Source organism: Pseudonaja textilis, chromosome 8 (genome assembly GCF_049901715.1).
Source record: "Pseudonaja textilis isolate UNSWEBS1 chromosome 8, rPseTex1.2, whole genome shotgun sequence".
Lineage (NCBI taxonomy): Eukaryota > Metazoa > Chordata > Lepidosauria > Squamata > Elapidae > Pseudonaja > Pseudonaja textilis.
Window position 1 is genome coordinate 18109568 of NC_141997.1, and position 21819 is coordinate 18131386.

The 21819-nt window shown below is 36.8% G+C and overlaps 1 protein-coding gene across 1 annotated transcript in view; it reads right to left on the bottom strand.

Moving 5' to 3' along the window:
* The window catches only part of GABRG3 (gamma-aminobutyric acid type A receptor subunit gamma3), a 415770-nt gene that overhangs the window by 23789 nt on the left and 370162 nt on the right, over positions 1 to 21819 (bottom strand). The window contains exon 6 of the mRNA XM_087938441.1: positions 17301 to 17438. Within this exon, the coding sequence (XP_087794567.1) occupies positions 17301 to 17438 (138 nt within the window). The remainder of the gene's footprint in view (positions 1 to 17300; positions 17439 to 21819) is intronic.

Genomic DNA, 21819 nt, shown 5'->3' on the forward strand with positions numbered 1-21819 from the left:
CTAAACTTTTGTAGAATCTTTATTGTTGTTGCTGCTTTTGAAATAGTCTTGGTTCTTAGTGGCTGCCTGGACAATTCCCTGAAATTTTTTGGGGGGAGGAGGGGGAGGGGGAGTAAGGTTTTTTTCAGAATGGGCTTGCTATTACCTGCTCCCTATCCTTCTTTGAAGGTGACTGTCCCAAGATCATTTAGTTGGCTTTGTGTCTAAGATAGTATTATAACTGTGGGTCTCCTGGGCTGATGCCTTAACCACTACATCAAAGTGGCTCTATATTGATCATATATAGACCCTGACAGGCTGGAAATGTACAATGTCCTTTTTAGATCATTGGGAGAAGTAGCTTGTTTTTTACTTAAAACTTGAAAAGTCATACAGTGGTTTTTCAAATCAGAAAACTTTCTTCTATGCTGATCCTTCTTTTCACTCCAACCTCCAGTTCTGCCATTCCTTTTCCTGCTAGTCCTTTCTAACCACTTCTATCTTTCTGTATTAATTTTGGAGCTATATAGCTTTCAGAATTGCCATTTCATCATGTCTGCACTATCTTTATCTCATAGACAAAAACATTATTCAGAGTAGAGCTGATTAAATGTTCTCTTGTTTATATTATTGGTGCCAGAATCAATTTAAGAGGTTTGAATTATACAATTCATTGGGACCCAAGGAAAATATTTTCCTCTCATCTTAAATCCATCTGTAATGTTAATCTAGAAGTGTAGGATGAACGAATTCCCCTGCTAGAGTTCAAGATTGCATTGGGGCCCCAATTCCTTACATCATAAAACCTACATTTCTTGGGAATCCTTCAAGTGGAGTTCCTTTTAGCTTGTGTGCAAACTAATTTCATACTCTCTTGCCTTACGTCAGTTGTTCCTCTCCCAATGATCCCAAATGAAATATTCTTTTATTGAGGAAAAGTGAGACTGATAAGGACCATGGTAGACAATATTGTTTTCCTTTCTGGTCTGCCTCTCATGATTGATCTTCTCAACAAAGGATGGGGAAATTCAAGAATTTTTTTTGTTCCATTAGTTCAACTAAATTGAAAGGGGAAATCAAATAGTACATTGCACAATTACCTTCCTCTTGCTCTTGATGTTACTCCATCGAGATTTCTATAGAACGGTTGATTAATTCAGTGCATTCTACAAGGAACACCAAGTTTCCGAATAACATATCACTAACTTCTGAAATTATAGGTCACTATGGAATATCCCAAAGTACAAATGAATAGCAAGAGGCTCAGCTTCTGGAAAGCCTGGATTTATAAAATTCTGTGACTGAAGAGTGATTTGTTATATAAATAACTGCCTCAATATCTAAATGTACTATTTGGTAATAGAGGTTTGGGTTGTCAGTGATTATCCTTTTTATACAAAAATAAGAACAATAATATTGATGGATGCTAAATGTAAAAGAAGTTATTTTGAACATGTTAAGGGTTTTTTTGTTTGCTTTTATATATACAGGTGAAACTCAAAAAATTAGAACATCATGCAAAAGTTCATTTATTTCAGTAATGCAACTTAAAAGGTGAACCTATTATATCAGGTAGACTCATTACATGCAAAGCAAGATAGTTCAAGCCATGATGTGTTATAATTGAGATGATCATGGCTTACAGCTCATGATGATCATGGCTTACAGCTTTTGACAGCCCCAAATCCACAATCTCAGAAAATTAGAATATTGTGAAAAAGTTCAATATTCTAGGCTCAAAGTGTCCCACTCTAATCAGCTAATTAAGCCATAACACCTGCAAAGGGTTCCTGAGCCTTTAAATGGTCTCTCAGGATCAGTAGGAATCACAATCATGGGAAAGACTGCTGACCTGACAGTTGTGCAGAAACCCATCATTGACACCCTCCATAAGGAGGGAAAGACTCGAAAGGTAATTGCAAAAAAAGTTGGATGGTCCCAAAGTGCTGCATCAAAACACATTAATAGAATGTTATGTGGAAGGAAAAACTGTGGAAGAAAAAGGTGCACAAGCAGCAGGGATGACCGCAGCCTGGAGAGGATTGTCAGGAAAAGGACATTAAAAAATGTTGGGGTCTTTCACAAGGAGTGGACTGAGGCTGGAGTCAATGCATCAAGAGCCACCACACACAGACGGATGCTGGACATGGGCTTCAAATGTCGTATTCCTCTTGTCAAGCCGCTCCTGAACAACAAACAAGGTCAGAAGTGTCTTACCTGGGCTAAATTAAAACAGACCTGGTCTGTTGCTCAGTGGTCCAAAGTCCTCTTTTCTGATGAGAGCAACTTTTGCATCTCATTTAGAAACCAAGGACCCAGAGTCTGGAGGAAGAATGGAGAGGCACACACTGCAAGATGCTTGAAGTCCAGTGTGAAGTTTCCACAGTCTGTGTTCCACATCTGCTGGTGTTAGTTCACTGTGCTTCATTAAGTCCAGGATCAAAGCAGCCATCTACCACGAGGTTTTGGAGCACTTCATGCTTCCTTCCTCAGACCAGCTTTATGGGGATGCTGACTTCATTTTCCAGCAGGACTTGGAGCCTGCCCACACTTCCAAAAACACCAAAATCTGATTCAATGACCGTGGGATTACTGTGCTTGATTGGCCAGCAAACTCACCTGACCTGAACCCCAAAAAGAATCTATGGGGCATTGCCAAAAGAAAGATGAGAGACATGAGACCAAACAATGCAGAAGAGCTGAAGGCCACTATTGAAGCATTCTGGTCTTCCATAACACCTCAGCAGTGCCACAGGCTGATAGCTTACATACCACGCCACATTGAGGCAGTAATTGCTACAAAAGGGGCCCAAACCAAGTACTGAGTACATTTTCATGCTTATACTTTTCAGAGGTCCGATATTGTTCTATGTACAATCCTTGTTTTATTGATTGTATGTAATATTCTAATTTTCTGAGATTGTGGATTTGAGGTTTTCATGAGCTGTAAGCCATAATCATCACAACTATGACAAATCACAGCTTGAACTATCTTGCTTTGCATGTAATGAGTCTATCTCATATATTAGTTTCACCTTTTAAGTTGCATTACTGAAATAAATGAACTTTTGCACGATATTCTAATTTTTTGACTTTCACCTGTATTAAAGCATTCATACATATTTTGATTTAAAATCTGTCATTTCTGTTTGTCAAGAGCAGGTATTTGGTTTTAATTATTCAGGAAAACTAAATGAGCTGGTGCTAATCTTGTGAAACCTTAACTATAACTTCCAGCCACTGTTGATTAATACATGTAAAATATAGAAACAAAGTATAAAAATCTTTAGAAAAGAAAAAGTGTTTCTGTTTTAAATAGGAAATTTAGCAGTCAATGCAAATAATTAATTAACTGCATTACATAGTAATGACTAATAGCCGAACAAATTATAAAGATATAGTGACTAGTTTTACTACTTTTCCTGATATTTGGAATCTCTCATTAATGTTTGGCTGTTTGTCATGAAGTCAATACAGTGTCACATTCATAGGTGGGATAATGATATATCATTGGAAGCTATTTTGTGTAACTGCTACATCATCGTGACCACTGATTTTCTGTATAATGGATTTACTATAAAGATTTGCACTTCATCTTGATTCTGATCACACCCCATCCTGCATAATTCTCTGACACAAAACATAATTCATTTTTCCATCAGTGATAGTAAAGTGCCCAGGTTCCAAAGCAAAGCTAAACAACAACTTAGTGCCACCTTTGCTGTATTGAGAATTATTTCAGAATGTTTGGACTCAGCAAAATCAAAGCTAAATAGTGAAAAACATCATTAAAGGAATCAATACCTGGACAGTCTCTGTTATTCAATATACAACACAAATAGTTGACTGGACCCACATCGAACTTGATATTTGGATCAGAAGAATCATGAACATGAACCATCCTTTAAACCCAGAAAGTGATATTGATCAGTTGTATTGCCAAGAGTACATGAATGACTACATCAAGAAATGCCAAATACTGCCAAATACATCACCCAGTTGTTTTTTCATGCCTAAGGTTGGTCCAGGAAAACATGTTAACCACCCTACACCAAACTAGCTCTCTTATATTCTCTTGAAGCAATTATAGAATTGCAGCATTAAGTCAAACATGACTTGGCCTCCTCCCATGCCCTTGCCTCTATGGCTTGGATGACATTTCCTCTGCTTCTGCCTTCCCAGATTAGCCACATTGGCCTTCCAGTAGGATCCCTAAAATTGGATTCTGCACAATACCTTGCAGCCAATTAAATGTGGCATGAAATGATCTCACTGATGGCAATTGGGGAATGCCAATCACTGAAGGAAATGCAGAGGAAATAATTTCAGTGGCTATGTAGAAAAAGCACTGAAAGGGAAAAATGTTGGCACCATCAAGAGTGTTGTTCTTCACTCTCAGCAATGTTCTTCAAAAGAATTGCTTTGGCTCAGTTTAAGGCAGACATTCTCAATAGATATTAGCTACAAAAATATTTCACTATACCAGAACAAGCATACAAAAATAATAGCATAAGCAGTTGAATAGAATTCTGCTTCTCTTGAAAATATAGAGGGTATACAAAACATGAATAGCTAGATTACATTAAAAACAAAGGCAGAGTTCCAGTAGGACAATGTTAGGAAAGGATTGTTCCTCACACAATCCAAAAATCTTGTAAGACTACAATTGAGGCTTAGAAACTAATTGACAGCCTTTACCACATTGAGATACTGTGCTCTCATACTATACTGTACCTGAAATACCATTTACATTTTCTCTTAATGGATCATTAGCTGTTAAGCTCACTTGCTAAACAATAACTGTCTTTTAACCCTATTTCTTTGGATAATTGCATTGCCAAGGTGATATATTTTAAAAAACATTTCACAGAGCATGAAAAATCACTGCCTTTAAATTCCCATTAAGTGTGCGAGACTTAAACAGATACTTTCTGCTAATCAGGAAACAAACTTTCTGTATTTGGATAAACGAAATTCTTGAACTCCAATGGGAAGTTAATTGTTAGTCAGAAATGATTGTGAGCCACTTAAAACGACCTACTAGGTAGAGTAAGAAAAGGATCAAGGGACAAACAATGATAGGAATCCTAACTCTCTAGCTAATAAAACTCAAAAATGGGCCGCCTTAATTTGACAGTGCTGCCTTCTGCATGTCAGAAAACTGAATTAAATGGAAGCTTTCACCAATGCATCCTTATTAATATTAATCTAGCTCTTGAATTCTTGGGATCATCTATTATAATGAATCAATAAATGGTATCACTGAATGATCCAACATATCTACAGGACCTGAGGTCCACGAATGTTATAGTTGCATCTCTCATTTACAAACTCAGGTATGCATGTATATTTGTAGAAGCTGCTATAATCAAATGATTTAGCAAATGTTTGCACTGAAGAATAACTTTTGGGGAGCATAGTCATGTTTGTAATAGATTAAAATGCTTCCACATTTACATTTTTATTACACATTCTTCTTACTTAGAACATAACAAGAACAGTAGTACATTATATTAAAGATAGCTATATTTTTAATAAGAATGCAAATGAAGGCAAAATTCAGAGATCTGAAAATGTAGCCCACAAGTGCTACACTTACTATAGCAGAATACTGAAATTAAAATTAACAGGGATACGGAGGCTAATTTACATTTTAATAGCACACTCCTATGCTTATCTATGCAGAAGAGCCTGTCACTAAATTCAAAGAGAGCTCAAGTGATGCATAGAGCTGAACTGGGACAGCAAGCAATTCAGGATGTTCAGTAGGTCCATTTCATCAACATAGATCGTTGGAAAAGAAATCAGCTAGGAGAGTGAATGGAGAAGCAGGAACTGAGAATCATCTTGTTGAGGGCATCTCAGACTTGCAGAGACAATTTGTATTGTTTTAGTTATCATAAAAAAGAAATCAGATCCTGGATGCTACCAGATACCCTACCCTGGAATTGCCATTCAACTATGTTTGTTGATCTTCAATAGCAATTACTAATCAATAATTGCTGCTGTTCTATGTTTGATGTTATAATTAGCTAATTCACTGGGTGGGGGGGTGGGGGGGGGGAGACACCAGGAATTCTTATGGCACTTGAATGTCCTTAAAGATTATACTGAATATAATCCCTGCCCAAATTTATTTTGTAAAACCCATATTAATAAATGAAACAACAGAAAAAGACATATTTAATTTGGTTCTGTTATGAAACACTTTATCCCCATCTGATGTCCTCCATATTGATAAGCCTGCAAAAGCCAGAATTCCCAGCCAGCATATCTGGATGATGCCAGGTGGGGAGGGGAACTCATATGCATTTAACAACAACAACAAAAAGCATTAGTTCAAATGCTAGAAAGCACATTCGAGAGAGGAACAATGTCTTATTTTCAACTTAGTTTCCCCAAGGAGAGAAAACCTATGAGTAAGGTCCCAAAGGACCTGGATTCCCGAGACTCTCCATAGACACCTACGAGCAAGGGTTTTAATGAAGAGAAATAATTTTTAAAAATCAGATTAATTTCTTAGCAAAGGTTTTTGCCACCATTCTATCCAGTATGTTGAAGCCTGAAATATTTATGGGAATGGAAAAAAAAAAACACAACATGGCAAGACTACAAGGTTTTAGAGCCAGATATTCAGCTGGCCCTCAGTAACTGATCTTATGTGTTTTCAATAAGGTAGAAATTGTTTTCTGTTGGAAAGCCACAACTTTCCAAATTTGACTGCAGTTTATTTTTTTTTATAGAATGCCATGCTTTAATATGTATACATTGGAAGTGGGAAATATTGTAAATCCTTAGCGAGGCTAAAAGCTGTTGGCCCATTCCAGCTTAATACTCCATTGCTACAGAGTGCAAATCAGGACCCTTCTCTCTACAACTAGACCCATCAGATGGCACATAAGGGTTTACCATAGAACCAAAAAATAAGACTGTGCTCTGAGTCTGGGCATATTGTTACAGATCTACAGATTAACAATATAAAAGGAAGCATGGTATTTGATGTGAACATGATGCTACTCTTCATTGCAGAATGTATGCATCCACATGTATTGAATTTCACCTGTAGTACAGGTAGTCTTTGTCTTACAATCATTCTTTTAATGATTATTCAAAGTTATGACACTGAAAAAAGTGACAACTGGTCTTTGCACTTATGACCATCGCAGCCTTACCATGGTCATGTGAACAAATGTTTGGCAACTGGTATGCATTTTCGATGGTTACAGCAGTACAGCAGCCTGAATCATGTGATCACAATTTGCAACCTTTCCAGTTGGCTTCCAACAAGCAAGGGCAATGAGGAAAGCTGGATTCACTTAACAACTGCAGTGATTTGCTTGACAACCATGGCAAAAAAAAAAAAAAAGATTGTAAAATAGGGTGTGACTCATTTAGCTACTCCTTTGCTTAGCAATGAAATTCTGGTCCCAATTATGATAATACATCCAGGACTAACTGTACAAATTTCATGCTAGACTGTTAAATTGGATTTAAAATTAACAGTAAACTAGCATTAATCTGGACTGATCAAATGAATATTTTTGAAGATGTTAACCTCATTAATGCATAGTGTACCCCGTTTTCTACAAATTGTGTCCTGATAAAAAGCTTAGTCTCCAGAGCATTTATCCAATTATGTTCATTCATATGACAAGCATTGTCTTAATGCACATTAAGACTCAGTGGGAGCCAGTGGGGCTTTGAAAAATGTCAGTAACATTCTATAAACAGATAAGACCTATTAATATTCATAAAAGAAATATCTTCAACATACAATTTAGGATTTGGCATGAAAAGGCAGCACAGATGTTCAGTTTAAAGAATTACCTAATATATATATTTGCTTATGTACATGCTAACATAGCATCGTTTTCTTCTATTGTATTGTTTTCGTGAAGCTGCTTGTTTGAGCAATGAATAAAAATTATTAATACTGTACTCAAAAGTAAGATCTCACCAAACTGAATGCTTTTTCTGGGTAAATGTGTCTAAAATTGCATCCCACGCCAGCTGGAAACATGACAATTTTGTTAATCATATTGCAAACTGAGAAACATAAATATGTTGGTAAATTCTTGTGTCTTTTGATGGGGTAGCACAATCTGATATAAGTTTGCAGCTTGAGGTTCTCCCTGAGAAACCTTTTCAAGACTTCTGCTAGAATGGAGGTGGAGGCTGTCCACGGAATAGATTTTCTCCAGATTCATTTGGTGAGCCAGTGGTGACTCCTGAAGTGGGGGGGGCTTATAGGTCCAATTCAAAGTGCTGATACTAACCTATAAAGTCTTATGTGACTTGGTGCCTACTTATCTGTGGGATCATCTTCTCTCTTGGAATCAGTTGAGCAAGTTCAATCTATTCAGGAAAAAAATCCTGTTGGCAGCATTCCACATTGGAGAGGTGCTGCCCTTCAGTGGCTGCTCTGATTCTTTGGAATTATTTCTCATAATGTCCACCCTAGCTGCTTTCTAGAGTTTCCTCAGAACAGGAGGGTATTTGGCTCTGAACCTCCAGAGCCATTGTGGTTTGGATAAATTAACTTTATTTGATATTATTCATAAGTTTGTGGGCATTTTAGTTGCATTCTTTTATTTGTATTTTGTTTGTTATGAGTTATCTGTGAAACACCAAGAGTCATTAGGGATTGGCAATCTCTATATGTTAACAACAACAACAACAGCAATAATAGTAATATAGTTGAAGAAACAGTGGATCCCCTAATAAGCTGCTGTAAGAAAGTCATATAGACTGATTGCTAGCACTGGCATGACAAAGGAGCAGCAACGTTGCATTGGAAAATCTGCAAGAAATATCATTTGCTTGCAAGCAAAACTGGTAGGGCCATAAAATAGAGTAAGTCATAGAAAATGAAGAAGTTAAATTGCTCTGGGACTTTAGATTCAAACAGACAGGCAGCTGCCATATAACACCCCAGACTTAACAATTGTCAATAAGAAAGACAAAAAAGTCCAGACAGTGGACAGCAGAAGAGAAAGAATTAGAGAAGATAATAAAATACAAAGACCTACAAAAAGAAATAGAATGACTGTGGCAAAGGCAAGCAAGGGTAATACCAATAGTTACAAATGCCTTGGCTGCAATTCCAAAACAACTAGAGCACCACCTGAACACCACGGACATTGGAAACTTTGCCATCAGTCAATTGCAAAAGGTGGCTTTACAGAGGACAGCTTCCGTCCAGTGGTGGGATTCAATTTTTTTTACTACTGATTCTGTGGGTGTGGCTCGGTGGGTGTGGCAGGGGAAGGATACTGTAAAATCTCCAGTCAGAGATGGTATTTGCCAGTTCTGTGAACTACTCAAAATTTCTGCTACCGGTTCTCCAGAACTGGTCAGAACCTGCTGAATACCATCTCTGCTTCCATCCTGTGATATCTGTAACCCCACCAGATTTTCCTACCCCAGGTTCTTGATAATGACTTATTATTATTATTATTAATAATAATTATTATTATTATTAATAGCAATTTGAAATACTTGAAAGAAGGAAAACTAAATAATAAAAAGCTGAAAAATAGTTTACACAAAAAAATACAACCTGGAGGAAAAACAATAACAGAAATTATGGAAGAACTAAAACAATGTGTAATAGCAACAGCAAAGAAAATTGAAAGATATGAAGGATGAATAAAACAATATTGTGAAAATGTCCAGTTCAGGAGAAACCAATACCTCTTCTACCAGTCACTTGATGAAAATTGAGTCCGTACTAATGTTCACCCATTTAGAGAAAAAACTTTGAACTTTTGAAAAAAACTGTGGGAAAACCCAGTAGAACACAATAAAACTGCCTCTTGGATCAAAGATATTCAAAAACAAACAACATGAAACAAAATGGAGAATATTGTAATAACAACTGATATGGTGCACAACAAGTAAAGAAAGTCAAGAACTGAAGCGCACTTGGCCTGGACGAACTGCATGGATACTGGTTAAAACACCTGACTTGCTTCCATCACCACATGGCAACTCAATTTGATGAAATGCTTCAAAATGCAACACGTGAAGAATGGTTAACAGCTGGCCGAACATACTTGATAATGAAAGATTAAGAAAAGGGCATAAACCAAGCAACTCATCACTCAATTACTTGTATGCCAACAACATTCAAACTTTTTACAAGAGTACCAGCAAATTCAGTATTCAATCATCTGTTGGAAAACAGTTTGTACCCAATAGAACAAAAAAGAAATTACAAAAAAATCAAGAGGAACAAAAGATCAGGTGCTCATTGACAAAATGGTACTAAAAATGCAAAACGAAGAAGAATACATTTTAAAATGGTGTGGATAGATTACAAGAAGGCATTTGACATATTACCCTACAGCTGGATTAATGCCAGTCTGAAAAACTTTGAATCAGTGAAAATATTTGTACATTTTTGAAAGCAAATACTGTATGCAAAAATGGAAAACAGTTCTAACAGCAAATGGGGAGAACATTGGTGAAGTCAATATCAGACAAGGAATTTTCAAGGGGACTCATTTTTGCCACCACTGTTCAACATTGCATTAATTCCAATGAAAATAATCCTATGAAACAAAAAACTGGGTCACCAAAACTCAAGCCAACAAGGCAAGATAAACCATGGATGACTTAAAACTATGAGTGAAAAGTCCCACTGAACTTGAATCAATAGTCAACTCAGTTCAACTGTTCAGCAATGACATCAGAATGAACTTTGGACTTGAAAAATGTGCTATACTATCCATGCAGCAAGGAAAAAAGGAAAAAATAGAAGGAATAGAATTGGAACCATCATGAAAGCATTAGCAAAGGATGACAGTTACAAATACCTAGGCATATTGAAAACAGATAATATCTTGAATGGAAAAGTCAAAGAGTCAACGCAAAAGGAATACACCAGGAGGGTCCACAAAGTATTAAATTCAAAACTGAATTTTGGAAACATAATTAAAGCCATTAATACATGGGCAGTTTCTGTGATATGCTACCCAGCTGGAATAATAAACAGGACTGTGGCCGAACTGGAAAACCTGGACCTGCATAAACCTGCATAAACTTTTGAATATGTACCATGCTTTACATCCATGAAGTGACATTGACGGTTATACTTGCCAAGAAGAATAGGGGGCAGAGGGCTATTGCAAATCCATGAAAATGTAGAAGAAGAAAAATGAAGTTTGAATGACTATGTAAACCAAAGTACAGAAAAATTGCTGCAGGCTATGAAAACAAATAACATTATAAAAACAAAGAAACAAAGGCGGAATATAAGGAAAAGCAGCTGGATGATAGATTAAATGGATGGAAAACCAAAGCTTTTAATGGACAGCACTTGAAAAACATTGAAGGAAAATGTGATAACAACTTGACATGGGCATGGCTTAAGAGAGAAACCATCAAGAAAGAAACGGAAGGTTTAATACTTGCTGCTCAAGAACAAGCACTACAAATTAATGCCATGAAAGCGAAGATACAAAAATCCACTGACAATCCAAACTGCCAACTTTGCAATGACAAAGTTGAAACTGTTTCACACTTAATATGTGAGTGCAGCAAAATTGAGCAAACTGACTACAAAGCTAGACATTATCGAATTGCTAAATTAATCCACTGGTAATTGTGTAAGAAATATGCCCTACCTGTATCCAAAAAGTCATGGGAACATAAAGTGGAAAAAAAATTGTCAAAAATGAGATGGTGAAGATCTTGTGGTACCATGAGACATCAGAATCGAAGAAAAAGAACTGGAAGAAAATCATGAAATATCACAACCTGGCCATTGAAACTACATGGTTATGGATGAAACATGTAATAGTGATACCCATTGTCATCAGGGCATTCAGTACCATATCCAAAAATTTTACAAAATACATCAAGAAATTGCAGCTTTCTGCAATAATACCCATGGAATTACAAAACACTGCACTACTCAGAACATCATACATTTTAAGAAGATACTTGGTTGATACTCAGCGCCAGTTAATGAATAAATAATAATAATAGTATTAGTAGTAGTAGTAGTAGTAGTAATGATAATATACTTTCTTACTGACTATATAAAAAGTCCTTAGAGAATGTAAGAAAAAGGAGAAATCTCATCCTGATAAAGTTCAGATGCAACACTTCTCAATCCGGATAGTTGACAAGAAACCAGCAAAGCTCAGGAAACCTGAACTCTGAGCAGCCCCTAAAGAAAAGAAAAGTTTCTCTCTTTTGAAGGTTTGAAAAAGAAGAGAGTAATTGCTTTTATTGTGAAAGTGTTGCTCTTATTTGCTTGTCTTCCATCCTGGGAAGAGATACCATTTTATTTTGGTTGCTCCCTCCAAGTAGTAGAAAGTGAATCAACCAAGAGGAAGAGTGAGGAGATCAGAAGGAAATATCTACAAAGAGCAACAAGGAGATATATATGAATTATGATTCCACTCCCCTTCTATTTTACTATGTTATGATATTATTCTATTTATTTTATTTTTGATTTTATGTTGCAGATTTAGGCCTGTCTTGTTCTACATGCATAGTGTGCATTTCTGGAATTGTATTCTTGCCTAGAAGGTTAGTTATGAATTAAAATATGCAGAATTCAAACCTCTTCTTTCCCTTTTTGGGTTGTCTTCTATTTTCAATTAGGTCCTTAACCTTAATCTGCATCATAAATACATTTGTGCCTTCTTAATCATAAGACTAACATTATGAACGTCTGTTAATATAAGATATCAAATTCAATGCTTGTATTACCCAAAATATTTTATCATTTCTACCTTAGCTAACTTAACTAAAATATGTTTGTGCATGTTCCTGCAATTTACAACACAACTTCTAGATCTGCTATTTAAAGATTAGTTTGCAAAACTGAAATAAATATTCATTATATATGCATAAAAAATATTCAAGAATATTCAAGGAATTCATTTCTATAAATAAATGTTATTCTTAAGTTAGTACAGCTCTTGTAATAAAGATAATTTTCTTTATTTGTTTAAAGTCTTACATTATCATTTTGGTATCATGTGCTAAATAAATAGATAATTATGCTACTTTAGTACTAGTAACCCTAGTACAGTGTTGGTGAAATTTTTCGGCATCGAGTGCCAAAACCAGAGTGTGTGCACATGCACACACACAGGGAAGCACCAGAAACCAGAAAAGCAACAGGTGATGGCTGGCATGCCTAGAAAGATGGCTCTATGTCCCCAAACTATCTGGCTCCTCATTTTACGGACCTTGGAAGGATGGAAGGCTGAGTCAACCTTGAGCCTGGTGAGATTCAAACTGCCAAATTGCAGGCAGTCGACAGTCAGCAGAAGTAGCCTGCAGTACTGTACTCTAACCACTGTGCCACCGTGGCTCTTATAAATATGCATCTTGAAAAGTTTTCAATTTATTCTTATTTTAAGAATTGGAAACTATCCACAAAATGCTAGTCTTTTGCTCATGCATTGACTTCATTTGTAACTGATCACTGAACTGTATAATCAGAAGATTTTATGATATGTTTATTTCATTTTAGCAAGGTACTAGACTTTATCAATTGAGATGCATAATTGATGTGTTTGCAGCACATATCACTGTTATATATCAGTGTTTTGTTGTTATAATACAATGTGTTCCAATATCAGGAGGAAAGCAAATACCTTGATGTGTTTAATTTCAGTTTTGAAGAATTCATCTCTTCATATTACAATATGAGACTTTACTGATAAGTCAGGGCTAAAGAACTTGCAATGATATATTGATCTGCTACATTTCTGAATTATTTATGTTTTGATTGTGCTTAACTAATAACTTCTTGAGTACAACAGCCATCAGTTACACAAGAGTGGCTTTAAGTTCTAGGAGTTAGTCACCTAGTAATTTTTATTCCAATTTTTCTCACAACAGAAGTGTAACTTTTTGAAATAATTTATGCAGCTATAATATTTCATTTAGGATTGATATAAGGAGTAACTGCTGATGAGTGTATGGATTAACTTGTTCATACAGTTGCATATTCATAACCTTAATGTGTTATAAAAACAAAACAGGTCCTCAGAAAGCACCCCTTGGCTACTGGGTACTCGAGTCCAATGGGCACACACAAAGTCCAGGTAAGAAGTCTAGGAAGGAAGTGCATGAGTCAAACAGGCCAGGATACATGGCATGAGCAACACAAGGTACAAAACTGGGCATGTTGCTTCAGCAACACTCAAGTCTTCAGGGCTGGGTTAAGTAATTAAGTGGTGCAGCCCTTCATGAGAGGCAAGGTTACCTCCTCATGAGTAGTCTAGCTGACTGGCATTGTACCTATCTCCTCCCTACTCTACATGTCCTTGGATCAGGAGGAGTTGTGGACTCCACCTCATCATTGCTAACAGCTGGCAGCTGCTCTCCTTCCTAGCCTGGAGTCTTGTGGCCAACTTGCCTCAGCCTCAGCCTGTTGCTCATCTGATCAACTCAGCTGAGGCTGCTTCATCAGGCTAGCATTCTCTGAGCATTGATCCTGACCAATACTCAGCTCCACGCTTTCATCTGAAGACTCAAAGTCACCTTCCTCCTCTGAACTTGCATCTGGAGAGGAGTCCAGGAGCAGATCCATGACACCAGAAAAGGTATGCAAAAATTCCTTCTTCCTTGTCCTGTCCTGTCCTGTCCTTCCCTTCCCTTCCTTTCCCAGCAGGTAGGAAAATGATTGCTGCTGGGTGAGGGAGGGAATGAAGGATTGCAAGATAGGCTAAGAAATTGTCATGGATGTTGAAAATGAAGATCAAATGAAAGCAGAAATAACCAGCAGTGCAGCACCAAGTAGCACTAAAGCAGCCACAACTTCCCCAAATTTTATACTGTCAGAAAGTCATGGGCTCCAGACTTGAACACATTCTATAAGTTTGCCCATTTGAGGAATCTCAATTCAAAAATTGTTGCCTTATGATGCACCATTTCACCCGGTTAAAGTTCATTACAAAGAGAGTTTTATACATACTGTAGCAATAGCACATAGATTTATATGCCACCCCATAGTACTTTACAGAATTCTGGGGTGGGTATAGATCCAGCATATTGCTAACAACAATCTGGTTTCTCATTTTGCTAACCTGGAAATGATAGAAGGCTGAGTCAACTTTGAGCCCTGTCAGGATAGAGCTCTAGGCTGTGGGCAGAGTTTGCAATCTGCATTATAACTACTGTACTTCCAAGGCTTGATATATATAGTAACATTAGATATAGACTATTTCTAGTAAGTAAACCCTCAACATGTTCCCTTCAGAAAACTCAGATCTCCAGTAAAAGGAACAACAATATCACAAGCAGATAATCATTCAGGTGCCTCATTAACTTTCTTAATATCATGAGCTCAAAAAGAGGAACAGCTTTATAAAGATCTGTCTTCCATATGGGATCTTAGTGACCTTTTTGTTTAGGAGTCCAAAAATTCCTAAGACCATTCCTACATCTTAGGGTATTTCAAATCGACATGGAGATAAAGGAGATTTGTAACTCTATGTAGCAATCAGAAAAGAAAAAAAATCGTTTATGGAATAAGAATACATTTGTTTGGACCAGTCAATATTTAGCATTATCTTGTCTTAATGGCTTTTAGAATGGTTTATATAATCTATCTATCCTTAAGTTCTCAAAGCAGAGAAATATGGGTGTAGCATTAGAGCCTGCGTCTGTGTTACAAGCTTTGTAGCTATGAGTTATACAAGGATCCCTGCAGAGCAATCTAGAAAAGTGTGGCATTTTCTTTTTTCTTTTTCCTTCCCAACCTGGGTTTATTTACGATATACAAATATTATGTTGGTATCAGGATAGCATTCTCTTCACAAAGTTTAACCATGAGTAGGAGTGAAACTCCTTCCCTGAGCACAATTAAACACATCCTAATTTCTAGAGTGGTTAATAATCCATAGATCCCCATGCATACTTCTGCATTTACTATCACGCTGGACAATAGTTTGTGCAAAAGCTAAAATGAATTCCATTAAGTTTAAATTAAAGTCTGTCGATAAGGGCAATGGGGGGAAAAGCATTCATTACCTTGGCAATTTTCCAGGTCTTTAAAATGTTTTGGAGGAGAGGAAAAACACATCCTACCAAACCCTGGAGAAAAGATTGAATAATAAGGGAAATGTCTTATTTAACTGGTTCAGCTAATACAATACACTCCGGGCCGTTCAACAATAATCAACTATCAGTGATCTTGCTACCTGCAATTTCCTTTGACTATATTTAAAAATGATATGACACATGAATGAAAAATAACATCAAGACTAAATGACAAAATGTGAAAAATAGCTACAATTAATATTTATTGGTGTATTTATTAAGCAATGAAAGAATGGAAGAAAAATTGAAAGACGGATGGACAGAAATAAAAAATCCAATCGACTTGTTTAAGACTTGGATTTCTCTATGACAGTGGCAGATTTTTATAAGATTGAAATCCATATCTGACCTGAGAATGCACCTGTCAAAGACTGCAGACTATCCAATAAACTGGGCTGTTCATTATGACATCCAGCAATAACAGAGTAAGTGGTTTTAATGCATACATGTTCTCAAATACTAACAGAACATATATTAAAATTGTAACTCTCCTTTGATTTAATAGCTGGTCAGGACTAGAAAAGAATATTTGTAGCTCACTTAAATTATCCTTAGTGTTCTCTGTGCTTGGTGGTCTTCTTGCTGATGTTTCATTATCAAGCTAGGTCACATCATCAGTATTAACCATTATTAATAAATGTCTGTAAGAAGACCACCAAGCTCAAAGACCACCAAATATCCCAAAGTTATATATTACTGGATGATGGAACACTTCACTTAAAACTGGTTACACTCATATCTGATTATCAAAAACATACTGCTCCTGAAAATGAACATTCACTTAATTACCAAAGTCAGTTATTTCTCAATTGTCCATTAATTTATAAAACACTAAGTTGAGAGTCACTGATAATGAATCATAATTTGGAGAAATTCATCTACTTTTTATTTATTTAGATGACACCTGCATTCTAAATGCATTATTATGAAGGAAAGAAAAAAAGATATCTCTATTAACTGGTTCACACTAGAGCTGACAAAAAACATCTGTGAAGAAATCAAGCATTCTTCTGAACCTGGCACTTGAAGTAGTGAAGCATAGATTTTTCAGAAGTTTCAGCTTGGGATCTTTCAAGGGTTTTCCCTCATAGTCTCCAGATAGATGTGCATGGACAGGAGAGATGTTTTCTTGAATTGGCATTTCAAGCAGTGGATTCATTTGAGTACTGAATGATAATTTTATGTTTATGAAACCAAGAATATTAGGATATACAACTATCACTCCAGGACAGGAAATTCTTATTTATTACCTGCTGATGTTTGCACAACATCAGAAGTATTTCTGAGTCCCAAGAAGTCAAACTGATAAAGTCTCCAAGATTTCTGATCTGCAGCTTCTACTGAGTTTTTTCTCCATCTGTAAACCATTTCTTCTTGTGGATAGCCATCTGTAAATTAAAAGTCAGCATCAAATATCTGGTAAATATTGCATAATGTGAACACTACACTTTTTTCCTCCTCCTCCTCCTCCTCCTCCTCCTCCTCCTCCTCCTCCTCCTCCTCCTCCTCCTCCTCCTCCTCCTCCTCCTCTCTCACATATGTGATTGTAGGCATCTTACAGCAAAATATTAGTCATATAAAGTTAAATGATGAAAAGTGATTAACCAAAGACATAAAAAAATAGGAGAGTGCCAACTAACAATTCACAAACAATACAGCTACCTTGTAGTTCCACAACCTCTAAGGGATCCCAATCCTGATGGCACAGCGATATCTTTAGGAATTTCCTAAAGGCCAGCAGGATTGGGCCCAATATAACTTCAGGGAAGATAATATTCTAGAACAGAGGTTGCCAATCTTTTGGATCTCAGGGACCAACTCATACTTTTAAAGCCCGAGGACCACTAATACGATTTTTTTAAAAAGCTAATATATTTAATATAATTTTTATATTAATATAATTTTATATTAATATAATTATATTTAATTATATATAATTATAATTTATTTTTTTAATATAATTTTTATATTAAATATAAATTATATATCTCCCCATTAGTTTTCTAGCCTTGAATTGCTCCCGTCTCTCTCTCTCTCTTTCCTGCCCCTCACCCAAGTGCAGGCGGGAAAGGAAAGGGAGATGGAGCCATGCACAGCTCTCTCCCTTTCCAGCCCTTGCTGCCTCTCCCAACATCAAAGCCTCGGAAATGCAGGCAAAGCCACCACAGCGTTAGCGCCCTGAGTTGCTTGCTTCTCCAATCCTGCCTCCTCCTCCTCCAGCACCACTTCCTTCTCTAGGTAGGGTGATTCTTAACTAACCGAGCATGCTAAGGCAACTCAGGACGCTACCACTGTGGTGGCTTTGCCTGCATTTCCGAGGCTTCGATGTTGGGAGAGGCAGCAAGGGCTGGAAAAGGGGAGAGCTGTGCACAGCTCCATCTCCCTTTCCTTTCCTGCCTGCATGTGGGCGGGGGAAGGAGGAAAGAGAGAGAGCTGGGAGCAATTCAAAGCTAGAGAACTAATGGGGAAGAGCTGACAGTGGGCGCTGGGGTTGGGGACTGCTGTTGCTGCCGCCGGCGGGTGTAGGAGCTGGTTGGCACATGCATCTCAGGGGCCTGACTCTGGGTGCCTCGGAGAGCCAGGTGGCACAAGAACTGCACGGCCCAGATTAATTGCTTTTGGGGGCCATTTCTTCTCTGGGCCACCAAAATTTTTCCACGGCCCACCAGTGAGCTGTGGCCTACCGGTTGGCGACCGCTGTTCTAGAAGATGGGTGCCATCATAGGTCCTGGCCCCTGTCAGATGAAAATCTTGGTGAATGTGACCCATAACATAACCCATTGCCAGGTCTAATGGAATAGATAAATATAACTGGAGAGAGATGGTCCTTCAAATAATCCATCTCCATGTCGTGTAGATCTTTATAAGTCATAACCAGCCCTTCAAATTGAGCCTGGAAAGTAACTGATAACAGAGCAAAGGTTTAACCTACTAATTTTGATATGCACATTACTCCTGCACTACTTTTTGCACCAGCTTTCCAGGTGTTTTTCAAAGACAGCTCCTGTACAACACATAAAATAATCCATCCAAGATGTGACCGGGACATGAATGCTGGAAAGTAGTCTCCTGGTCCATGAATAGGTGCAATAGGTGCACAACTGAAAGGCATTGCTAACCATGACTGCCACCTGGAACAGGAGTCCAAGGACCCCTGGTTTGCAACAGTGTCTGTTTGGGCTAGTTCTATCCTGTTCAACAGTGAAGTTGATAATTTCCAGTCAAAGAAGCAAGGAAATATAGAAAATATAGAAATGAATAACTTTTCTTTATTAGACAAAAATATAAAACAAAATAAAAGCAAAAAAATAGCATGCATGACTCCATTGTCACTCTAATTGTGCAGTACTTATCAGTTGCTAGAGGTTTTCTGAAGACTGTCTGAAATCAGAGCTGTTTAAGAACATATGGATCACTTTGCCTATTGCTTTAATGGTTCAATATATCTTGCAGATATGTAATCTTCATAAACAGATAATTTGCATAAAGCAACAAATGCTTCCCACAGGTACAGACATGGCTCCCAGCTAAAAATATCTTGAATTACAAAGTTGGGAATGAATCCTGGCTAAGAATAATGGACTACAATAACTCTTGTCTGATTAAGACATATTTCTGTAGAATTGTAGTGAAGGCCAATCAAATATTACAAACCTTTCTATGAATTTAAATGCAAGTCTTCACTTCCTCAGTTTTAACAGACTATTACATCTAAATAATAACTGCAAATTGTTACAATAACATACATAGGCTACAGAAACACTTCTGAAATTTCTAAGTTTACAGATTATCTCTTATACTTGTTGCATTAAGTATCTTAATCTTTTTATAGTATATACCTAATAACTCACATACCATTTTATGAACTCTTACTATATTAAATTAATCAATTTTCTCAAGTTGCTCTATAACATGAAAGATGCCCACAAGACATTAATCTGTTACCTCTTAAAATTATTTATAAGTGTCTTTGGAGTATGGTATTCATTTATTTTCAATCAATGTTAAAGAGTCACAGTTATACTATACAGGCTTTTCAATTATGAATCAAAACTACTTATAGTTCAGGGTGTTGACTGGTAAAAAGGCCAAGAAGGCAATTTACTGTATTGCCAGATAGATTATATTAACATATTTAGGGCTAAGAAGTCAGCTTTAAGATATGTGTTATAGCATTTATATCTCCCCGAAGAATGAGTACTTTAGGATTCAAATTCTCTGTTTTCAATGTATCGTCACTGCTGCATACTTGTGTTAGCTTTTCTTCATTAATTGGGAGCCCTTAACCAGATATATATATCGTATAAACATGTGTGTGTATGTGTGTGTGTGTGTATGTATATATAATTAGCATATAGGAGATAATATGTAAGATTGTATTGAATCATCAGTGGATATAGAATTCAAGAGTAATCAAATGGAAGTGCAAATTTATGAGCTAAATTATCTATATGAGGTGTATATACCGGAATTGCTCCAGTCATATGAGCCATGGTGGCTCAGTGGTTAGAATGCAGTATTGCAGGCTAACTCTGCCTACTGCCAGGAGTTTGATTCTGACCGGCTCAAGGTTTGACTCAGCCTTCCATGGTTGGTAAAATGAGGAGCCAGATTGTTGGGGGCAATATGCTGACTCTGTAAACCACTTAGAGAGGGCTGTAAACAGTGGTGGGATTCAAATTTTTTTACTGGGCATGGCTTGGTGGGTGTGGCAGAGGAAGGATACTGTAAAATCTCCACTCAGAGGTGGTATTTGCCGGTTCTCCAAACTACTCAAAATTTCCACTACTGGTTCTCCAGAACTGGTCAGGACCTGCTGAATACCACCTCTGGCTGTAAAGCACTATGAAGCAGTACATAAGGCTAAGTGGTATTGCTATTGCTATTGCTATAAGACTGTGATGATGCAAAATGGGAACTCACCATCTTTTAAACAGCATAGGCCACATACACTGAATCACAAAACCAACATTTCCCTAAGATAAATAACAAGTCATGAGCCTGTACTCATGTGGGTTTTTGGATCAGAAGCTCTAAAACTATCATCTGAATTCTTAATTTAGATTGGTGTAATTGTCAGGATCTCTAGATTTCATCCAGTACAACTTGTTACTACCACAGATAACAGACTGTTACAGTGTTTATAATAAATTGCAATGTGATGCCTTCTGAGGCTCTTCTTACTCTGTCTGACTGTCAAAACTAATTTTCCATGCAGTAATTCCCCCAACATTTCATTGTCATGTTCTTTCTTTTAGTTTGAAGCCATTATTTTGAGTTTTGCTCTCTAAAGCAATAGAGAACTAATCTGTTTTATCACTTACACTGCAGTCTCCTAAAATTTTAAAATCATTATAATTATTTTCTTTCCTAAACTCTTCCTGGGTGAAATATACCTGATTAATCTTACATTGTACATATTTTATCTAAGCCCCTTGCCTCGTTATATATTGTGATATCATCTTGCAGCAAACAGAACTTTTTATTATTCTATCAAACTAACCAAGCCTTTATTTCTATTTTGCTTTTCTTAAATTGTTTTACTACAACTTTACTTATTTGAATGTAATGTTTGTTCCTCTATTGGCACTAATGGAGCGGCGTCAGGACAGAATTAATCACTGATAGAGAATAATTAAATGGTGGTTAAATCTGTCAATGTTCATCCTGTTCATTTCATTTTCCCAATTGTTCTGCATTACTTTATAAAGTTTTTATGTTGAGGTAAATGGAAGTTTTACATATAAATTTGGTATATAATTACATAGA